Here is an 18,610-nt window from a genome sequence, read left to right as displayed (position 1 = left end):
CAAGATCCAGTTCAGTCCCATCATTGAGCCCAGTCCCATCATTGAGCCCAAATCCTCATCTCCCCCTGGTAGTGGGGCTCAGCATAGGCAGGCGGAGAACTGATGGGATCCATCGGGCTAGAACCCGCATTGAAGATTAAATCCTAAGCAGATACCCTCTTCCAAGCTGGGGATGTAGGGCTTTGAAACTAGAAATGCCAGGTCTGAAAGAGAGGAAAGAACAAGTCCAGCAATACACAGGGCTCTGTGTATTCAGAGGGAAGTTGGCAGGGTTGTGCTCGGGCAGAGAAACTCCGAGTGGTACAAAGGGACGTGCCCAGAGTGGAGAAATCATGCTAATTGTCTGCACCAGAGCCGGAGAACGCCACCCAAAATGAAGAGAGAAAGGGGAGCCCCGTCCAGAGCCTTCAGTGCCCTGAGCCTCGCTCCTTTTGTCTACCTTCTTCTGATCCAGACAGGTAGGCGACCAGAAGGGTAAGAAAGGGTCTGGAGAGGGGACCCGTTACTTGCAAAAGAGAGGGAGGGGGAGTTGGAGGGAGGAGGGGAGAGAGCTCAGCTGCCGTGGGAAGCATCTCAGTGAGTTCAGGCATTAGTGTTGAATGTATTTCTTCATTCTGTGTGCCTCCCGCCCAGCCCCTGCGCCCCTCCCCCAAAAGGCTGCATGACTTCGGAGCTCCCACGGCATTCAGTACATTAGATAGAGGGCAGTGAGCCATTTCTTATGGGATGTCTTGTTGGCGTGGGCCAGTCCGGCATTCTTTCCAAGGGATCATGATGGGGCTTGGATGGGTGGGGGAGATCTGGTTCTGTGCCTCCCCACCCCCCACCCTGGCTTCTCTGAGTGTACCACAGCAAGGGAGATGAAATACGCTTTGGAGATAATGAGCCTTTTGGTTTTGGGAACTAACGCCAACCTGCCCATAACTCACCCCATGCCGTTGACAACTCTACCAACTCCTTAGAGGATGGATCTTTAAATAGATGGGCGTAGACACACACTGCTCTGGAGAGCCTAGCAATTCACAATTTGACCAGGCAAACAGACACCGAGATCATTTTAATAAAATGTAGAAATGGATGCCCAGAATCAGAGAGAAGTCACCTATCCCCATCCAGAAAGCTGGTTCTGGCAGTACATGGTGGGGTGGAGGAATATCAGGGGAGGTGTCCTGGGAATGTCTGCACTAACTTTTAAAGGATGAGAAAAATAGGTAGGTGTGGGAAGGGGCATTTTAGTTGGGGAAATGCATTTCAACATTTTGAAATGGCATCATGTGTTTGGGAGCAGCCCAGCCACTCACCAATGGGAATTCGGCGAGAGCCTTGTAAACCATACTAGGGAAACTGGGATATAATCTGTAAACAGTGAAAGGGGGTAAGGGGTATTGGATGGCTTTTCATCTGGGGACTGGCAGGGCCAGAACTGTGCTTCAGATAGCTCGGTCTCCAGCAAGGTGTTGGAGAAGAAACTGGAAGCGGATAAGATAGGAAAGGAAGCTTGTATCCATTTGCTAGGGGTGTTGTAACAAAGAACCACAGAATGGGTGGTTTAAACAACAGAAATGTATGGTCTCACAGTTCTGCCGGCTAAAAGATTGAGATCAAGGTCATATTTTCTTTGGAGGCTCTAAGGAAGGATCTGTTCCAGGTCTCTCTGATAGCTTCATGCAGTTCCTTGGCTTATGGCAGCAGAGCTTCTATCTTCACAGGACATTCTCCCTATGCTCATGTCTGTGTCCAAATTTCCACTTTTTATCAGGACATGAGTCACATTAGATTAGGGCCCCTACACCAGACCTCGTCTTAGCTTACTACATCTGCCAATAACCCCAATGCCAAATAAGGTCATATTTGAGGTCCTGGGGGATAGGACTTCAACGTATGAATTTGGGGGTGGGGAGCACATAACAAGGCTACTGCAGTAGTTCAAGAGAGGAATAACATAAACTGGAATTAGAATAAAAATAAGGGGAACAAGACATGGGGAGATAATATTTTGGAGGGAATTTCAGGACCTAGTCATTGATAGGAAGTGGGAGGATCCAGAGAGGGGGATAGGATTTATATGTGAAATCTGAAATGACAACTGGGATAGGGTTGGGGATGTGATAATGTGTACTGTCCCTATTGAGGTTGAAATGCCTATGAGGCATCTGTGGGAAAATGTTAAATAGCCTAAAGTGGGGGTGGGGTTAGGAGTGGAGGGCAAGGAGGTCAGGGTTGAAGAGAGGTATGTAGAAACTCTCAGCCTATAGATGAAACACAAAACAATGGGAATGGATAATATCACCTAGGAGGAGAAAATGGGCTGGACATGGAACATTGAGTAACCCTAAGTTTTGTACAGGAAGGTAGAGGGGAAAAAAGTTCCACTGAGGAGGCCAAGAAGGAAGTGAAAGAGATGGAGAGGGAATAAGAAGACTGTGGTGTCCAGAATGTCAAGAGAGTTGGGAGTTTTCCAGAGAATCAGCATCAAATATGTCAAAAAGGTCCAGTACACAAGGGCCAATTATATCTCAATTATTATTATTATTATTATTATTATTATTACATCACAGCTAAAAGAGTTTGTTGGAAATGGCAATTCAGAGGTAACTTTTAGCCTTAGTGACAGTGGTCTCAGTGGAAATTATAACAAGTGGAAGGAATCAAGAGAGCTAAAGGTATGGAGGCCAAGAATCAGGAATACAAAATACATGATGCAATATACAAGTCAGCATGGTCCCTAAATTCTTTCAGGTCATCGAATTGTAAAGAAAAAATATAGAAAGATCTTGTCAGTCAGTGTGACCAGGCAAAAACAAAAGATGACAAAGGATTTTCTGTGTGGGAAAATGTAACTCAACAAATACAGCAAAAAAATATAAATTATGCTGATAGGATATTAGTTAAGACCTACGATGGATAAGAGGTAAGTGCAGGCTTGGGCCATTGTACTGCTGTGGACTCAAGAACAATAAAGAGCTGAAATTCTATAAGGAATTTCTGCCCTGCTCACAATATTAGTTAGGAAAATACCAGCTTCTGTGACAAATAAATTCCAAAATTTAAGTTCCTGGCGATAACCATGTAGTAGTGCAATGCAGTTCCAGACTAGGCCTGGGATGAGGAAGGAATCTACTCCATGAAGCTTTTCAAGGACCAAGTTGATAAAGCTCTTTATCAACTTAAAAAAATTATTTATTTATTCATGAGAGACACAAGAGACAGGGAGAGACATGGGCAGAGGGAGAAGCAGGCTCCCTGCAGGGAGCTGGATTTGGGACTCGATCCCAGGACCTCGGGATCAGGACTTGAGGTGAAGGCAGATGCTCAACCACTGAGCCACCCAGGCGTCCCTCTCATCAACTTTGACATGTGTTTCCAGTAGTCACACCCTGTCACCTTGGAGCTTTTCTCCATTTCTTTCAGGTAGAGAATTTAAAAAGAGAGAGAGAAAAAAAAAAGTTTCTCTAAACTAGCCTATAAACAGTACCTATCACTTCCACTGGTTCCATTGGCTAGAACTCAGTCACATGGCCATACCTAAGTGCCAAAGAGACTAGGAAATGTAGTTTTTTAAGACAGGCACTTAAAGGGGGCAAGGAATAAATACTCAGTCTTCAATGTTCTGTCCCTAGCATGGACAAATGAGGCTTTCCTAAGTTGAGCACAGCCCCTTTCATGAAACATTCAAACAAGGTTGTTCTAGAGGCTAGGATACTGACATACAGATATAAATGTGGCACACCATAAATCTAGATCATCTAATCTGCAAAATTTCATTCTCTGGGATCCTAGAACTATTCCATCTTCTAGGAACCCAATAGGAAGAAGTCCCTTACCTGGGTTCTGCCCTTTTAGCTCTAAGATCACCTCCACATCGTAGGCGCTATTTTTTTCTTCTAACAGAGAGTTGTGCACAGAGATGCATTTAGCATTAGGATACAGTTTGATGAACCTTTAAAAAACAAATTAGCCCATGTAATCAGCCTCCAAGATCAAGAAATAGAACATTTCAGCACTTCAGAAGCATGCCCTTACTATTTCATTTCCTGTTGCCCTCCCCCAGGGTTACAGTGGTATCCTAACCTCTAAAACAGATTAATTTTGCATGTCTTTGAACTTTGTAAATGGAATTATATGCATGCATTCTTTTGCATCTGGCTTCTTTTGCTGAACACCAAATCTGTAAGACTCATTCATGTTGTTATTGAAATTGTAAATTGTTTGGTCTCAGTGCTGTATAGTATTCCATTGTCTGAATATACTACAATTTATTTGTCTATTCAACTTTATTTTTTTTTCTATTCAACTTTAATAGACACTTTGGTAGTTTCTAGTTTGAGGCTTTATCAATACAGTTGTTAATATATCCTAGTACTTGTCTTTTGGGGAACAGATGTACATATTTGTTTGGGGATAGCCCTAGGAGTAGAATTGCTGAGTTATATCTGTGTGTTTAGCTTTAATAGATATGGTCAAACAACTTTCAAAAGTGATTATATCAATCTGCATTCCCACCAGCAGCTCCAGTTACTCTGCATCTTCACCAATTGTGTCTTCTCTTTTTCATTTTAGTCATACTAGTGAGTATGAAGGGTATCAAATTATGGTTTAAAATTGCATTTCCATTATTATCAATGAAGTATCTTTTTCATATCATGATTAGCCATTTGGATATCCTTATTTGCGAAGTCCCTGTTCTTTTTTTTTTTTTAATTCATGAGAGACCCTGTCACCTTGAGAGAGAAAGAGAGAGAGAGGTGCAGAGACACAGGCAGAAAGAGAAGCAGGCTACATGCAGGGAGCCTGATGTGGGAATCAATCCCGGATCTCCAGGATCATGCCTTGGGCCAAAGGTGGCGCTAAACCGCTGAGCCACCTGGGCTGCCCTGAAGTCCCTGTTCTAAGTCTTTTTTTTTTTTCTCCCCCCCATTTTCTATTAAGCTTTCTGAAAAATTTTTTTAAAAATATTAATTTGTAGGAGTTTAAGAACTATATTTTGGATACCAGTCCTTTGTAGGATATATGCCTTGCAAATATCTCTCACTCTGCATCTTGCCTCTTCACTCTCTTAATGGTGCCTTTTGATGAACAGAAGCTCTTAATTTTATTGTGTCCAATGTATCATTTTCTTCTTTTATGTGTACCACTCTTGTTTCTTGTTTAAGAAATCTGTCTCTGCTTTCAAGTTGTGGAGATAATCTCTATGTTTTCTTTTTTAAAAAACAGCATTTTACCTTTCACAGTTAGATCCACAATCCATCCAGAATTAATATTTGTGTAAGATATGAGGTAAGGCCATCTTTCCTACATAGCCTGGCACTATTTATTGCCAAAAGAATCCTTTCCCCAGAACACTGCAGGATCATCTTTGTCATAAGTTGAGTGATCATATATAAATTTATTGTTTGGCTCTCTATTTTATTGCACTGATCCGTTTGTCTATTCTTGTGCACTATCACACAGCAAATCTCCTGGGATTTTGATTGATATTATATTAAATTTATAAGTCAGTTTTGGTGAATTGACAGCTTAATGATAATGTCTGTGGGGCGCCTGAGTGGCTCAGTCAGTTATGTGTCTGCCTTCAGCTCAGGTCATGATCCCAAGGTCTTGGGATTGAGTCCTGCATTGGGCTTCCTGCTCAGTGGGGAGTCTGCTTCTCCCTCTCCCTCTGTCCTGTTCATGCTCTTTCTCTTGCTGTCTCTCAAATAAATGAATAAAAATTTCAAAACAAAAACAATAGTGCTTGTTCTGATCTAAAATAGGGTAAATCTGTGTGCTATCTTGATACCTATTAGCTAGATACACATTTACTGAACATCTACACTCTTTAAGGTTGATACAAAAGTAGGTATAAAAAAGTACAGACACCTCTCTTCCTGGATGCCAAGGGCCTTCTTCACAATTTCTGCTTCCTGACTTTCTCCTATGTTCCTGAGTGATTGACATTTAAAATTATTTCACACTCTTGAAGGCCCTTGAAGGCCTCAAGAGTACACCAACATAAGAACCCAACACAGGGACAGCCCAGGTGGCTCAGCAGTTTAGCGCCGCCTTCAGCCCAGGGCCTGATCCTGGAGACCCGGGACCGAGTCCCACGTCAGGCTCCCTGCATGGAGCCTGCTTCTCCCTCTGCCTCTGTCTCTGCCTCTTTCTCTCTCTCTGTGTCTCTCATGAATAAATAAATAAAATCTTAAAAAAAAAGAAAAAAAGAACCCAACACAGTAACCTCATTATGTATGCAATCAGTGGTGCACCTATAGGACAACGGCAGAGGAGGGGTTTGTTCTCAGAGCATCATTCACTAGGAAAAATACTAAAAGCCAAAAGCAGAAAGCAAAATATTTTCCTTTTAGAAAAACATGCTGTGGCACAGATTAAATTCTGGTCACCACATCTCAAAAAAGAAATAATAGAATTTAAGAAAAGCCAGAGAAGGGTATCTGTGATGGCCGAAGGGACCTCCTTGGGGTGACAGACCCAAATAAGACCAAAAAAAAAAAAAAAAAACATAAGAAAGGATATAACAGCAGCCCGTGGTGTTAGCGAGACTAGGTGTATAAAGATCAAAACCTAGAATGTGTGCTTGGCACCGTCTCACTGACACTCTTAGAAGGGAAATTTAAGGCAAACACTGGCAAAAGGAAAACTTTGCTAAGCATAAAGAAGCACATAAAAATGAGTAAGTGATGGTTTCCTTAAAGGGAAAGGCTATTAAGGAAACCCAAGGCTACTGGTATGTACATTCTCGTATTTTAAAACTTAGTGTCACTCCTGTTCAAAATCCTACTTGAGAGGGGCCACCCACCAGCATGGCCCAGTTTAAGTTGACAGGTAAATCTTGCTGTGATGTCAATTTCCTTTTGTTCCTCCTCCTGTGGGAACAGAGACTTCCTACACAATGATGCCTCAGAGACTCAAGGACCATGATTAAGTTAATCACTTCTCAAGGTCAGATAGCCCTAGTCCCTTTTATTTCCACTATGGAACGTAGTTGTTAGCCATTTCCTCATTTCTGTGTCCTGCTTTGGCACTTGTCCCAGTTCTCTGTGTCCCTTGAAAGTTGTAGAACCCTGAACTTAATACCAACTCCAATTTTGGCTAGAGTTTTTGGAAATGGTGTTTGCTCAGCAAAATACTCTTTGTCAGCTTTTGAGAAAGACTGCTCCATTCACTTCTGAACATGTGTACATACATCCTTGAGATTCGTGGGCGTACCCGCATTCCTGTGCGTGAGGAAGGTGCCCACCTAGAGGGGGGTGAAACCTAGGGCAATCCATATGCTGTCACTTTCCCAATGTTTTTATGGAGAAGAAGCAAGTTTAAACTGACAGAAAGAACTGACCAGAACTAGGAAGACATCACAAAATGAGCAGTAGGACCTTGTATGCGATAGGAGAGATAGGACACAGGGGAAGCTCGAGGGAGGGCCAGGGAGGAGGAATCCCTTCCATTTCCCCTTAAGGTTAGGACTGTCACTTCCCAGCCTCCTGGAAAGAGGAAATGAGAACTGTCAAAGTTTGATGCTTGGGGTTGCTGAACCCCAGGACGGTTCTGCATATACAACCCTCATGCACAGACCCCGCTGCTTCAGACTGGGTCCTGAATAGAGGTTCCCCAGCCATTTGCTCATCACCACCATGGCCTTTAATGAAACTCAGTGACTTTTTTCAGGGCCACCTCAAGTCACACATACCGAAGTCTATTTGCCTATTTGGGGAAATCTGAAAGCTTGCTTTTCTAAATCAAGCCAAGCCTGGGACCTAGCAGTTGCTAAGCAGGAAATCCCAACTAAATAATCACAGAAACTGAAAGCTGGAAGAAATTTTATGTATTATGTGATCAAATGGATTTCAGTCTGATACACAGAGCCAGAGGGATTCCTAGTAGCATCCCAATTATTGGGGAGGACAGGAGTCTAGTTCCTACCACCTCTTCTACCAAATTTGGGAGCCAGAACTAGATTTTTTTTTTAAATATTTTTTTTAATTTTTATTTATTTATGATAGGCACACAGTGAGAGAGAGAGAGGCAGAGACACAGGCAGAGGGAGAAGCAGGCTCCATGCACCGGGAGCCCGACGTGGGATTCGATCCCGGGTCTCCAGGATCGTGCCCTGGGCCAAAGGCAGGCGCCAAACCACTGCGCCACCCAGGGATCCCCAGAACTAGATTTTATGTGTTATCATTTTTATACATGGTTTTGTGGGAACAAATATATCTTTAATTTTAAAAACATTTAAAAATATTTTATTTTGTTCATTCTACATCCCCCAAATCAAGACTCCTCTCAACAACAAGCATAGAGGTGCCTGGGTGACTCAGCCTGTTAAGCAACCAACTCTTGGTTTTAGCTCAGGTTGTGATCTCAGGGTTGTGAGATTGAGCCCCAAGTTGGACTTCATGCTCAGGGGTTAGTCTGCTTGAGATTCTCTACCTCTGTCCCTCCCCTGCTCACTCATGTGCTCTCTCTCTCTCTAAAATAGAGAAATCTTAAAAAAACAAACAAACAAGCATATCATATTCATACATCTGGCAGCTTTCATCATTTGAAGTTTCTTCCACAATTAGATATGATTCTAACATACCTGGCATAATGGATCATAGGATGTCAGAGTTGAGAAGACCCCTTGTGATTATCTGGTCCCATGACCTCATGATACAGAGGAGGAAAGGTACAAGGTGAAAGGTGAAAGAATAGCAATTGGGGCCTTTCCTTGATCCCTTCCAAAAGTGACGACCACACTCCTTAACAAAGAACTTATTCCAAAAATGGACTGAATAGTTTTATTACATTTAATCTCCACAACTCACCTTTTAGTTTAATTTCCTCCTGGTTCAATGTGGTCATATAAGCACATGGAGAAGAATAAGGGAGGGAAGGGCACAACATAACTTCCCCCAAATTTATTTTATTTTTTTATGATTTTTTATTTATTTATTAGAGACAGAGAGAGAGAAACAGGCAGAGGGAGAAACAGGCTCCATGCAGGGAGCCTGACATGGGTCTCGATCCCAGGTCTCCAGGATCACACCCTGGGTGGAAGGTGGCGCTAAACCACTAAGCCACTGGGGCTGTCCCACTTCCCCCAGATTTAAACAGCAGTAGTGGCAGAGTAGGAGAGTGGGAAGAAGAGAGAGGGAACTTGAGAGGCAGTGATGAGAGAGAGCAGCTGGGGGTGCAGAGTTACTGAAAGCCTGACCTGTAAGTGTCTGTTTAGTTAAACTTAGCCCTGCTCCCAACTTATATCCTCTCCAGAAGACCTTCATTTGGTCACATTGCTTTACAAGGCCCTGTAACATGAGTGAGTGGCATCTGTTCAGGCCCCTAAAGCCCCCAAAAGATTTGTGAAATACAAGATGCATCTCTAGATGGGCCAACCATTCAACAAGATGGTAAAATTCCAGAATTGCAGAGTGGGAACAAATGGATGTAACATCCAGTTTGCCACTTATTTCACCTGAGTCCCAAACAGATACATGACTTCTTCTAGGTCCTAAGTCAACAAAAAGAGCCTAAGTCTCTGATGCTTTCTCTTGTGTTCTTTCCACTACACAATGATAACTGAAGTACTGTCCTTTTCCACCATGAGCTTGGTAAGGCAGTTGTTCTTGTAATTGTCATGTCCTGATTTTCTAAATGAGAAGAATGAGGCCTGGAACGATGGCTTTCCCAGGTCTGCATGGCCTGTAAATGGTGGAGCCCAATCTTCCAAGGCCTCTTGATTCGAACCACTTTGTTCTGTTCATCCCAAATCCCTCTTCTTTAGGGGTTGCAGGTTGGGCTGGATCTTGGGTGTATTTCCAAAACCAACTACTCATCTGCAGTACTATTCAGGCCTGGGCGGGCCTAGTAAAGTGCTACATCCAGCTGGGGTAAGGAAAGAGAAGACTCTTGGTGTGAATGAAGAATGGTCTAGTTGTCTCCTGGCCCCTAAACTCCCCCTTTATTGGCACTGCCTTGTGCCACACTCCCTTCTTTATGAACCTCTGTTCCCATGCTGCTCCATTCCCTACTTTCCCAATCCCCAATCAAGAAGCAAATCTGACAAATTCACCCTGAGGTCCGTGTCTGTCTGTTTTGCTCATTGATGCATCCCAAGGACGTAGAACAGTACTTGTTACAGGCGAAATACTCAATAAATGTTTCTGTGAATGGAGCACATAGTGTTAGGTTAACTGGAGGTCTTCCTCAAGAGGAAGGCGACAGAGAAAACCACCAGAGGCAGAGGACCATGTAGAAGAAGGACCGAGGGCAATGGGTTGAGTAAGAGGGGTGATGGTGGATCAGAAGGTTCCAGAGCTATAGCAGGAGAAGAGATGGCATCGAAAGGTAAGAAGGAAGGACTGACATGGAGTGAAGAGCCCAGAGGGTAAGGCAGGAAGACATCTGAGGACACAAATGGGGGAGAGGGGTGGGAAGCCAAGGGCCTGACACTGCCCTCTCCCCATGGGTCTCTGTCCACAGAGCCCCTAGAGGGGGTGAACATCACCAGCCCAGTGCGCCTGATCCATGGCACGGTGGGGAAGTCAGCCCTGCTCTCCGTGCAGTACAGCAGCACCAGCAGCGACAAGCCCGTGGTGAAGTGGCAGCTGAAGCGGGACAAGCCAGTGACCGTGGTACAGTCCATCGGCACAGAGGTCATTGGCACCCTACGGCCTGACTACCGAGACCGCATCCGCCTCTTCGAAAATGGCTCCCTGCTCCTCAGTGACCTGCAGCTGGCCGACGAGGGCACCTACGAGGTTGAGATCTCCATCACGGACGACACGTTCACTGGAGAGAAGACCATCAACCTCACTGTAGATGGTACAGTGCTCTGGCAGGAAAGGAGGCGGGCCTGGGGCCTGGGACTGGGGCAGCCAGACCCCGGGAACACCCCCACAGAAGCCTCTTGGCAGCTGAGAGTGAGACAATCAGGATTAGAACTCGGCAGATAGGACACAGCGAACGCCTGTAGAGTGCTTGCCATGTGCCCGAGACTATTCTAAGTGTTTCACCTACACTGACCCATTTAATGTTCCTAATAATGTAGGCCTAGCTAATATGATTATCCCCATTTTGTAGATGCAGAAACTGAGGCACAAAGAGGTTGAGTGACTTGCCCAAAGTCACGCAGCTAGTACATGACAGAGCAGATACTTCAACCCAGACATTTGGACCTAGGTTGAGCCCAACTGAAATACGCTCCGGCCTGGGCCAGTTTAAGACATCTCGAAGGGGCATTTGAGGAGAGTGAAGGGAAGGTCTGTAAGGGCAGGGACCTTGCTGTCTTGTTCAGCACCGTATCCTCTGTACTGAGTAGGTGCTCAACGAATGCAGATGGGTGGATGATGGGGAAAGACTGGACGGATGATCCCTGAAGGGCTTCTCAGACCACAGGTTGAGTTGCGCTGTGTTGGAAGGCAGGGAGTCAAGAAGGGGAGGGGAGAAGCTGCTTGGCCCACAGCTCACAGACTCCCTTCCCCCCACCCCTGGGACTCAGTGCCCATTTCGAGGCCACAGGTGTTAGTGGCTTCGACCACCGTGCTGGAGCTCAGCGAGGCCTTCACCCTCAACTGCTCCCATGAGAATGGCACCAAGCCTAGCTACACCTGGCTGAAGGACGGCAAGCCTCTCCTCAATGACTCGAGAATGCTCCTGTCCCCCGACCACAAGGTGCTCACCATCACCCGCGTGCTCATGGAGGACGATGACCTGTACAGCTGTGTGGTGGAGAACCCCATCAGCCAGGGCCGCAGCCTGCCCATCAAGATCACCGTATACCGTGAGTCTCCCCGTCTGCTCACCCTCAGGCCTCAAAATCCCAAGAGGCAGGCACCTCAAGGGACAGGACATCCCAGAAGGAGTGCCCCTAGATGGGGAGAGACAGGCAGGGATGGGCCACCTCTCCGTGGAGGCCAGCAAAGGGTGGGAAGCAGGCTCAGCAAGCTCCGCCACTGGCCAGCCCCGCCGCTTGGGCCTCCTTCTCCCTGCAAGAGCTCTCCCCACTATACTTGCTGCCCCTCTAAAGTCTCTCCCACCTCTCTGCCTCTCTCTCTTTCCCTAGGAAGAAGCTCCCTCTACATCATCTTGTCCACAGGAGGCATCTTCCTTCTTGTGACCTTGGTGACAGTCTGTGCCTGCTGGAAACCCTCTAAAAAGTCTGGGTAACTCCCCAAGTTCCACACCCTGAGCACCCTAATCCTTTGATCCAGCCCACCCCAAGCCCTATTCTTTTCTTAGTCTCCTAAATGCCTATCCCCGCAGAGGGCCCTGCACCTCTTCCCAGGAGATCCATCTAACCACTGCATGTGTTGCGTGCGGAATCACCTCCTGTGCTCCCAACTCCCAACAGCCCCAGCGCCCTAACAGGGGTTTCGCTTGCAGGGCACCCTTCTGTGGGCTGGGCACTCTGGTTGTGGCTAATGAACCACCTTCTAAGTACGATTATCTGCAGTTTACAGATAATAATAGCACTGAGACTCAGATGGGTTAAGTGACTTGCCCCCGGTGCCAGCCAACAGACTCAGGATGCAAACCTAAATGTGACTCAATCCAAAGCTTACGGGACATTGCCAGTCCCTCGGCGCCATCCTCCCATGACAAGGCCTCTTTTACCGACACCAGATTCCTCTTGTGCCCCTGCCCCCCAGGCCTTCTCCGGCTCACACTCAACAGTTCTGTTCAGAGGATGCTGGGTTGATTTGCAGGAAGAAGAGGAAGCTGGAGAAGCAAAACTCCCTGGAATATATGGATCAGAATGATGACCGTCTGAAACCAGAAGGTGAGCTCCCAGCCACCCACTCACCCATCCCATCGTCACTCAGATCAGTGGGCTGCTGGGAAAAGGCAGAACTGGGCCACCAGGAAGCCAGCTCTGCAGGGCCCCTTCCTCCACCAACTGTACGAAGACTGCAGAGCAGGGAAAGGTGCAGCCAAGGTAGGACCCCAGGGATTCTGGATCCTTTGGTGGAGGTTGTGGCGGGGCCTTGACTGGCCACTTGGGGAGCAAAGAGTGTAGGCGCTGGCTGGCAGAAAGGGTTCCCCACGGGGCCAGCCACCCCACTCTCCGCCCTGTGCAGCAGACACCCTCCCGCGAGGCGGCGAGCAGGAGCGGAAGAACCCCATGGCGCTGTACATCCTCAAGGACAAGGTGAGCGGGTTGCTGCGGGCCCTGCCACGTTCTGGCGCCGGACAGCCGCACCACCCCGGTGCCTCTTCACTCAGATTAGCCCTGGGAAGTGTTTGCCCCGCCCCCGCCACCCCCACTTTAGGGATAGGAAAACTGAGGCTGGCAGAGGTGCAATGGCTCGCCCAGGGTCAAACAAGGGGATGCAAGCCTCCGTCTCTGGGCACCGATCGGGATCGGGCCATTTCCTCGCTCGCCGTCCTACAGCTAGGTCGGCCGGGCCGTCCAGGGCAGGCGGGAAGCGGGGCGGCAGGGCGCGGGGCCTCGCGTCCGCGCGCTGCGGCTTTCCCGGGCCCCGTCCCCGCCGGGCGCCCTGCTGAGGCCTCGCCGAGCCGGGGCGCACAGCCAACCGCGGCGCCGCGTGTCCCCGCAGGACTCCCCGGAGCCCGAGGACAGCCCCGCCGCCGAGCCCCGGGGCGCCGCCGAGCCCGGCCCGCCCGGCTACTCCGTGTCTCCGGGCGTCCCCGGCCGCTCGCCCGGGCTGCCCATCCGCTCCGCCCGCCGCTACCCGCGCTCCCCGGCGCGCTCCCCCGCCACCGGCCGGACGCACACGTCGCCGCCCCGCGCCCCGGGCTCGCCCGGCCGCTCGCGCAGCGCCTCGCGCTCACTGCGGACTGCGGGCGTGCACCTGCTCCGCGAGCAAGACGAGGCCAGCCCGGTGGAGATCAGCGCCTGAGCCGCCTCGGCACCCCCGGGGGCGCCCGGCCGAGCCCGGTGCCCGGGGGAGCGCGGCCCCCGCCCGCAGCGGACCAGCGGAGGGCCCCGCCCGGGCGCGCGGGTCCGGCTGGCGGGCGAGCGTGGGCACCGCGGGGGCGGGGGGGGGGGGCCCAGGAGGTGAGACCGTCCCGCTGGCTCCCGGGCCACCCGCTGTGTTCTCGGTGGGTGGGGGTTGTGCCCTCTTAGGACCACATAGATTATTAAATTTCCGGCCCAGCCCCCCTCCCCCAGGGTCTTATGGAAACTAACAACAGTAACCTAACCCCCGGGACTATCCCGTGCCCTTCCTAGGAGCTCTGCGCTTCCACCCACCCTCCTTCCCTCCCGGTTCCCGGGACACTTTTTTTTTGCTAGCTCGGCTTAGAGAGGCCACTTGCCCAAAAGGGACAACTATCCTAAACTAGGGAAGTCAGAGGCCGGCTTCAAACCTAGGTTTGAAGAGGACTATTCTGAGCACCCCGGGAATCACTGAGAAGGCAGTGCCTTGGAGCACCCTTCTCTGGGTACCTACCGGTTGGTGAGGCAGAAGTCAAGTTCATTCTTTTGACCCCCTGACCTGCACCCTAGCAAGGGCAAAGGATTCAAGCTTGGCCTCCTCCCAAAACCTCCCTCACTGGAGTACCAAGCATTCTTTCCATCTCTAGTCCAATAGAGAAGGAAGTTCTCACTCCTCTGACCCAGAAAGCTAGATCAAGTGAAGAACCTTTTTTTTTTTTTTAAACCCTCACACCTATGCCTTCTCCTTGGCTTCCTTACAAAACAAGCCTTTCAAACAATCATTATCCCTGGGAAAGGTGGTTGGGCTTCCTTCAGCTGAGAGTAAGGTTCAAGTCTGCAGAGTAATCGTGGGCAAGGGGAGGGGGCAGCTAATTGCTCCCCAGGATGGCAGGGAGACAAGATGCAACCCTTGGCCTCCAGACTCCCACCTGTCCTGCTCCCAGCTGCTCAGATCCCAGGAAACAGGACAAGGGCAGACTCTCATCACACAAATGTAGAATATGGAGAGGTTGGGCCATGGCATCGCCAGACCGTGCCTATGTCACCGCCTCTTGAACAGATTGCCCGAGAGACAATAAGCTACTGTGTGAGGAGTGATGGCAATTAAAAAGCTGAAAGAGAAGGAGGGCTTCTGTGTTCTAACTTCTCTTCCCTGATGCCTATCCAAGTCCCTTGCATCCCTGGCTCCTCCCCACGCTCCTATGCTCCAGCCCTGACTCTCCACCATCCCACAGAGAAATCCCTGTGTTCCCCACTGCTCCACACGGGGCAGGTTTTGTTCCAGCCCCAAGGACGACAACATTTCTAATTGGCCCCCCCTGTCAGGGGCCAATTACCTCGACAGCATGCCCCTCCTGGCTCCCTGTCCCTATGCACTTCTCCAGGCTCCTTTGAGTAGGTGTACCTTCGCAGCTTCCCTTAGCTAGCCAGAACTGTTCCCTTAACTTTCCCAGGTGCCTCATCCAGAATGAGATCATGCCTGCAGGGGACAGTTGCTCAGGCAGGTGTGAGGTGTGGGACTTGGGGGAGGGGTACAAGCTGCTCAGCCTTGGGAGACAGCATTGAAGTGAGGAGGAAGTGAGAGCATGCCACACTTCATGCCTTGGTGCTGAATCTCTGAGGGGCCAGCTTCCCAGGCTCAAGCCAAATCTGCCTTAAATCCGGGGGGGGTAAAAGTAAGGAAGTGGTTTTGCTTTTGGTTTTTGGTTTGTTTTGATCTTCATCTTTGTATTACCAGCATCTAGCAGAGTGCCTAGCACATACTGGATGCTCAATAAACTTTTGATGAAATGAAATGACAATTTTATTCTACTTCAGCAAGGAAAACACAACAAGCAGCTTAAAAATGCCAGGCATCTCCCTTTTCCCTTTTCTTCTCATCTTCCTTCATCATCCTTCACCCTCTTTGCAAATCCCATATTGTCCACTCCAAAATCATCACTCACTCACCCATTCATTCATTCATGCATTCATTGCAATGCTTTCATTTATTCAACAAACACATGTCAATATACCATGGACTTGGTCCTGTGCAAGACACCGAGGAAACAGTGTGACTATGCCATGACCCCTACCCAGATGACAGCCCTATGAAGGAGGACAGATGAGTAAGCAGGTTATCACAACACAGTGTGAAAAATGCCATGACAGAAGTAGCTACAGCATGTTCTGAGAGAGCATGTAAGAGCATCATCTAACCTAGATTAGGGGTTATCAGCAAAAGTATCTTGGAGAAGAACAGATCTGAATTTAGTCTTAGACAGATTAGTTAATCAGGTGAAAAAAAAAAGAGGATGAAAGGACACCTATTCCAGGGAGCAGGAGCAGCACGTACAGAAACTTGGAAGTATAAGGTGAGTCCAGACCATTTACCCTGCGAAAATCTGGATTATCCGGGAGCAAATGTTTATTTTATTTTATTTTATTATTTTTTTTTTAATTTTATAAATTAATTTTATTGGTGTTCAATTTACCAACATACAGAATAACACCCAGTGCTCATCCCGTCAAGTGTACCCCTCAGTGCCCGTCACCCATTCACCCCCACCCCCCGCCCTCCTCCCCCTCCACCACCCCTAGTTCATTTCCCAGAGTTAGAAGTCTTTATGTTCTGTCTCCCTTTCTGATATTTCTCACACATTTCTTCTCCCTTCCCTTATATTCCCTTTCACTATTATTCATATTCCCCAAATGAATGAGAACATACACTGTTTGTCCTTCTCCGGTTACTGTGGCCAAGTTCAAAAAGGGTGTTGTCTGAGTTCTCCTCTGGGATTTTGATGGAATCTTGTCTCACATTTAGATCTTTCATCCATTTTGAGTTTATCTTTGTGTATGGTGCAAGAGAGTGGTCCAGTTTCATTCTTCTGCATGTGGATGTCCAATTTTCCCAGCACCATTTATTGAAGAGACTGTCTTTCTTCCAGTGGATCGTCTTTCCTCCTTTGTCGAATATTAGTTGACCATAAAGTTCAGGGTCCACTTCTGGGTTCTCTATTCTGTTCCATTGATCTATGTGTCTGTTTTTGTGCCAGTACCACACTGTCTTGATGACCACAGCTTTGTAGTACAACCTGAAATCTGGCATTGTGATGCCCCCAGATATGGTTTTCTTTTTTAAAATTCCCCTGGCTGTTTGGGGTCTTTTCTGATTCCACACAAATCTTAAAATAATTTGTTCTAAGTCTCTGAAGAAAGTCCATGGTATTTTGAGAGGGATTGCATTATACGTGTAAATTGCCCTGGGTAACATTGACATTTTCACAATATTAATTCTGCCAATCCATGAACATGGAATATTTTTCCATCTCTTTGTGTCTTCCTCAATTTCTTTCAGAAGTGTTCTATAGTTTTTAGGGTATATTTTGAGAACCATTTGAATGGTAAATGGTTCTCCAACCTTTTATTTTCAGGTTGTAGGTGTCCTTCTGTCTAAAATGAGTCTCTTGTAGACAGCAAATAGACGGGTCCTGCTCCTTTATCCAGTCTGAAACCCTGCGCCTTTTGATGGGGTCATTAAGCCCATTCACGTTCAGAGTTACTATTGACAGATATGAGTCTAGTGTCATCATGATATCTATTTAGTCCTTGTTTTTGTGGATTGCTCCACTGAACTTCTTCTTAAAGGGGAGTTTTAAGAGTCCCCCTTAAAATTTCTTGCAGAGCTGGTTTGGAGGTCACATATTCTTTCAGTTCCTGCCTGTCTGGGAAGCTCTTTATCTCTCCTTCCATTTTTTTTTTTTTTAATTTTTTTTTAATTTATTTATGATAGGCACACAGTGAGAGAGAGAGGCAGAGACACAGGCAGAGGGAGAAGCAGGCTCCATGCACCGGGAGCCCGACGTGGGATTCGATCCCGGATCTCCAGGATCGTGCCCCGGGCCAAAGGCAGGCGCTAAACCGCTGCGCCACCCAGGGATCCCTCTCCTTCCATTTTGAATGAGAGCCTTGCTGGATAAAGTATTCTTGGTTGCATGTTCTTCTCATTTAGGACCCTGAATATATCCTGCCAGCCCTTTCTGGCCTGCCACGTCTCTGTGGAGAGGTCTGCTGTTACCCTAATATTCCTCCCCATGAAAGTCAGGGACTTCTTGTCTCTTGCTGCTTTAAGGATCTTCTCTTTATCTTTGGAATTTGCAAGCTTCACTATTAGATGTCGAGGTGTTGAACGGTTTTTATTGATTTTAGGGGGGGATCTCTCTATTTCCTGGATCTGAATGCCTGTTTCCCTTCCCAGATTGGGAAAGTTTTCAGCTAGGATTTGTTCAAATACATATTCTGGCCCTCTGTCCCTTTCGGCGCCCTCGGGAACCCCAATTAAGCGTAGGTTTTTCTTCCTTAGATTGTCATTTATTTCCCTTAATCTGTCTTCATGGTCCCTTAATTGATTGTCTCTTTTTTCCTCAGTTTCCCTCTTTGCCATTAACTTGTCTTCTATGTCACTCACTCGTTCTTCCACTTCGTTAACCCTCGTCGTTAGGACTTCTAGTTTGGATTGCATCTCATTCAATTGATTTTTAATTTCTGCCTGATTGGATCTAAATTCTGCAGTCATGAAGTCTCGTGAGTCCTTAATGCTTTTTTCTAGAGCCACCAGTAGCTGTAGAATAGTGCTTCTGAATTGGCTTTCTGACATTGAAGTGTAATCCAGATTTTGTAACTCTGTGGGAGAGAGGGCTGTTTCTGATTCTTTCTTTTGAGGTGAGGTTTTCCTTCTAGTCATTTTGCTCAGTGCAG

The 18,610-nt window shown here is 47.5% G+C and overlaps 1 protein-coding gene across 6 annotated transcripts; it reads left to right on the top strand.

The window, feature by feature from the left end:
* Positions 1–331: 331 nt before the first annotated feature.
* On the top strand, positions 332–15,658 carry HEPACAM (hepatic and glial cell adhesion molecule). 6 transcript variants are annotated; one of them, XM_055304856.1, is made up of 7 exons: positions 332–458; positions 10,456–10,797; positions 11,474–11,755; positions 12,038–12,137; positions 12,681–12,754; positions 13,056–13,123; positions 13,533–15,658. In XM_055304856.1, exons 1-7 carry the CDS (start codon positions 374–376, stop codon positions 13,833–13,835), a joined length of 1,254 nt encoding a protein of 417 aa, XP_055160831.1. In that variant the 5' UTR covers positions 332–373; the 3' UTR covers positions 13,836–15,658. The 6 variants fall into 6 exon arrangements, with proteins under 6 accessions (XP_055160831.1, XP_055160830.1, XP_055160828.1 ...); XM_055304855.1 differs by having other exon boundaries at positions 13,053–13,123; XM_055304853.1 differs by having other exon boundaries at positions 12,681–12,910; positions 13,053–13,123.
* Positions 15,659–18,610: the final 2,952 nt, after the last annotated feature.

Source organism: Nyctereutes procyonoides, unplaced genomic scaffold (genome assembly GCF_905146905.1).
Source record: "Nyctereutes procyonoides isolate TBG_1078 unplaced genomic scaffold, NYPRO_anot_genome, whole genome shotgun sequence".
Taxonomy (NCBI): Eukaryota; Metazoa; Chordata; class Mammalia; order Carnivora; family Canidae; genus Nyctereutes; species Nyctereutes procyonoides.
The sequence above is the reverse complement of the archived record's forward strand: the minus strand, read 5'-3'. Positions and strand labels throughout refer to the sequence as shown.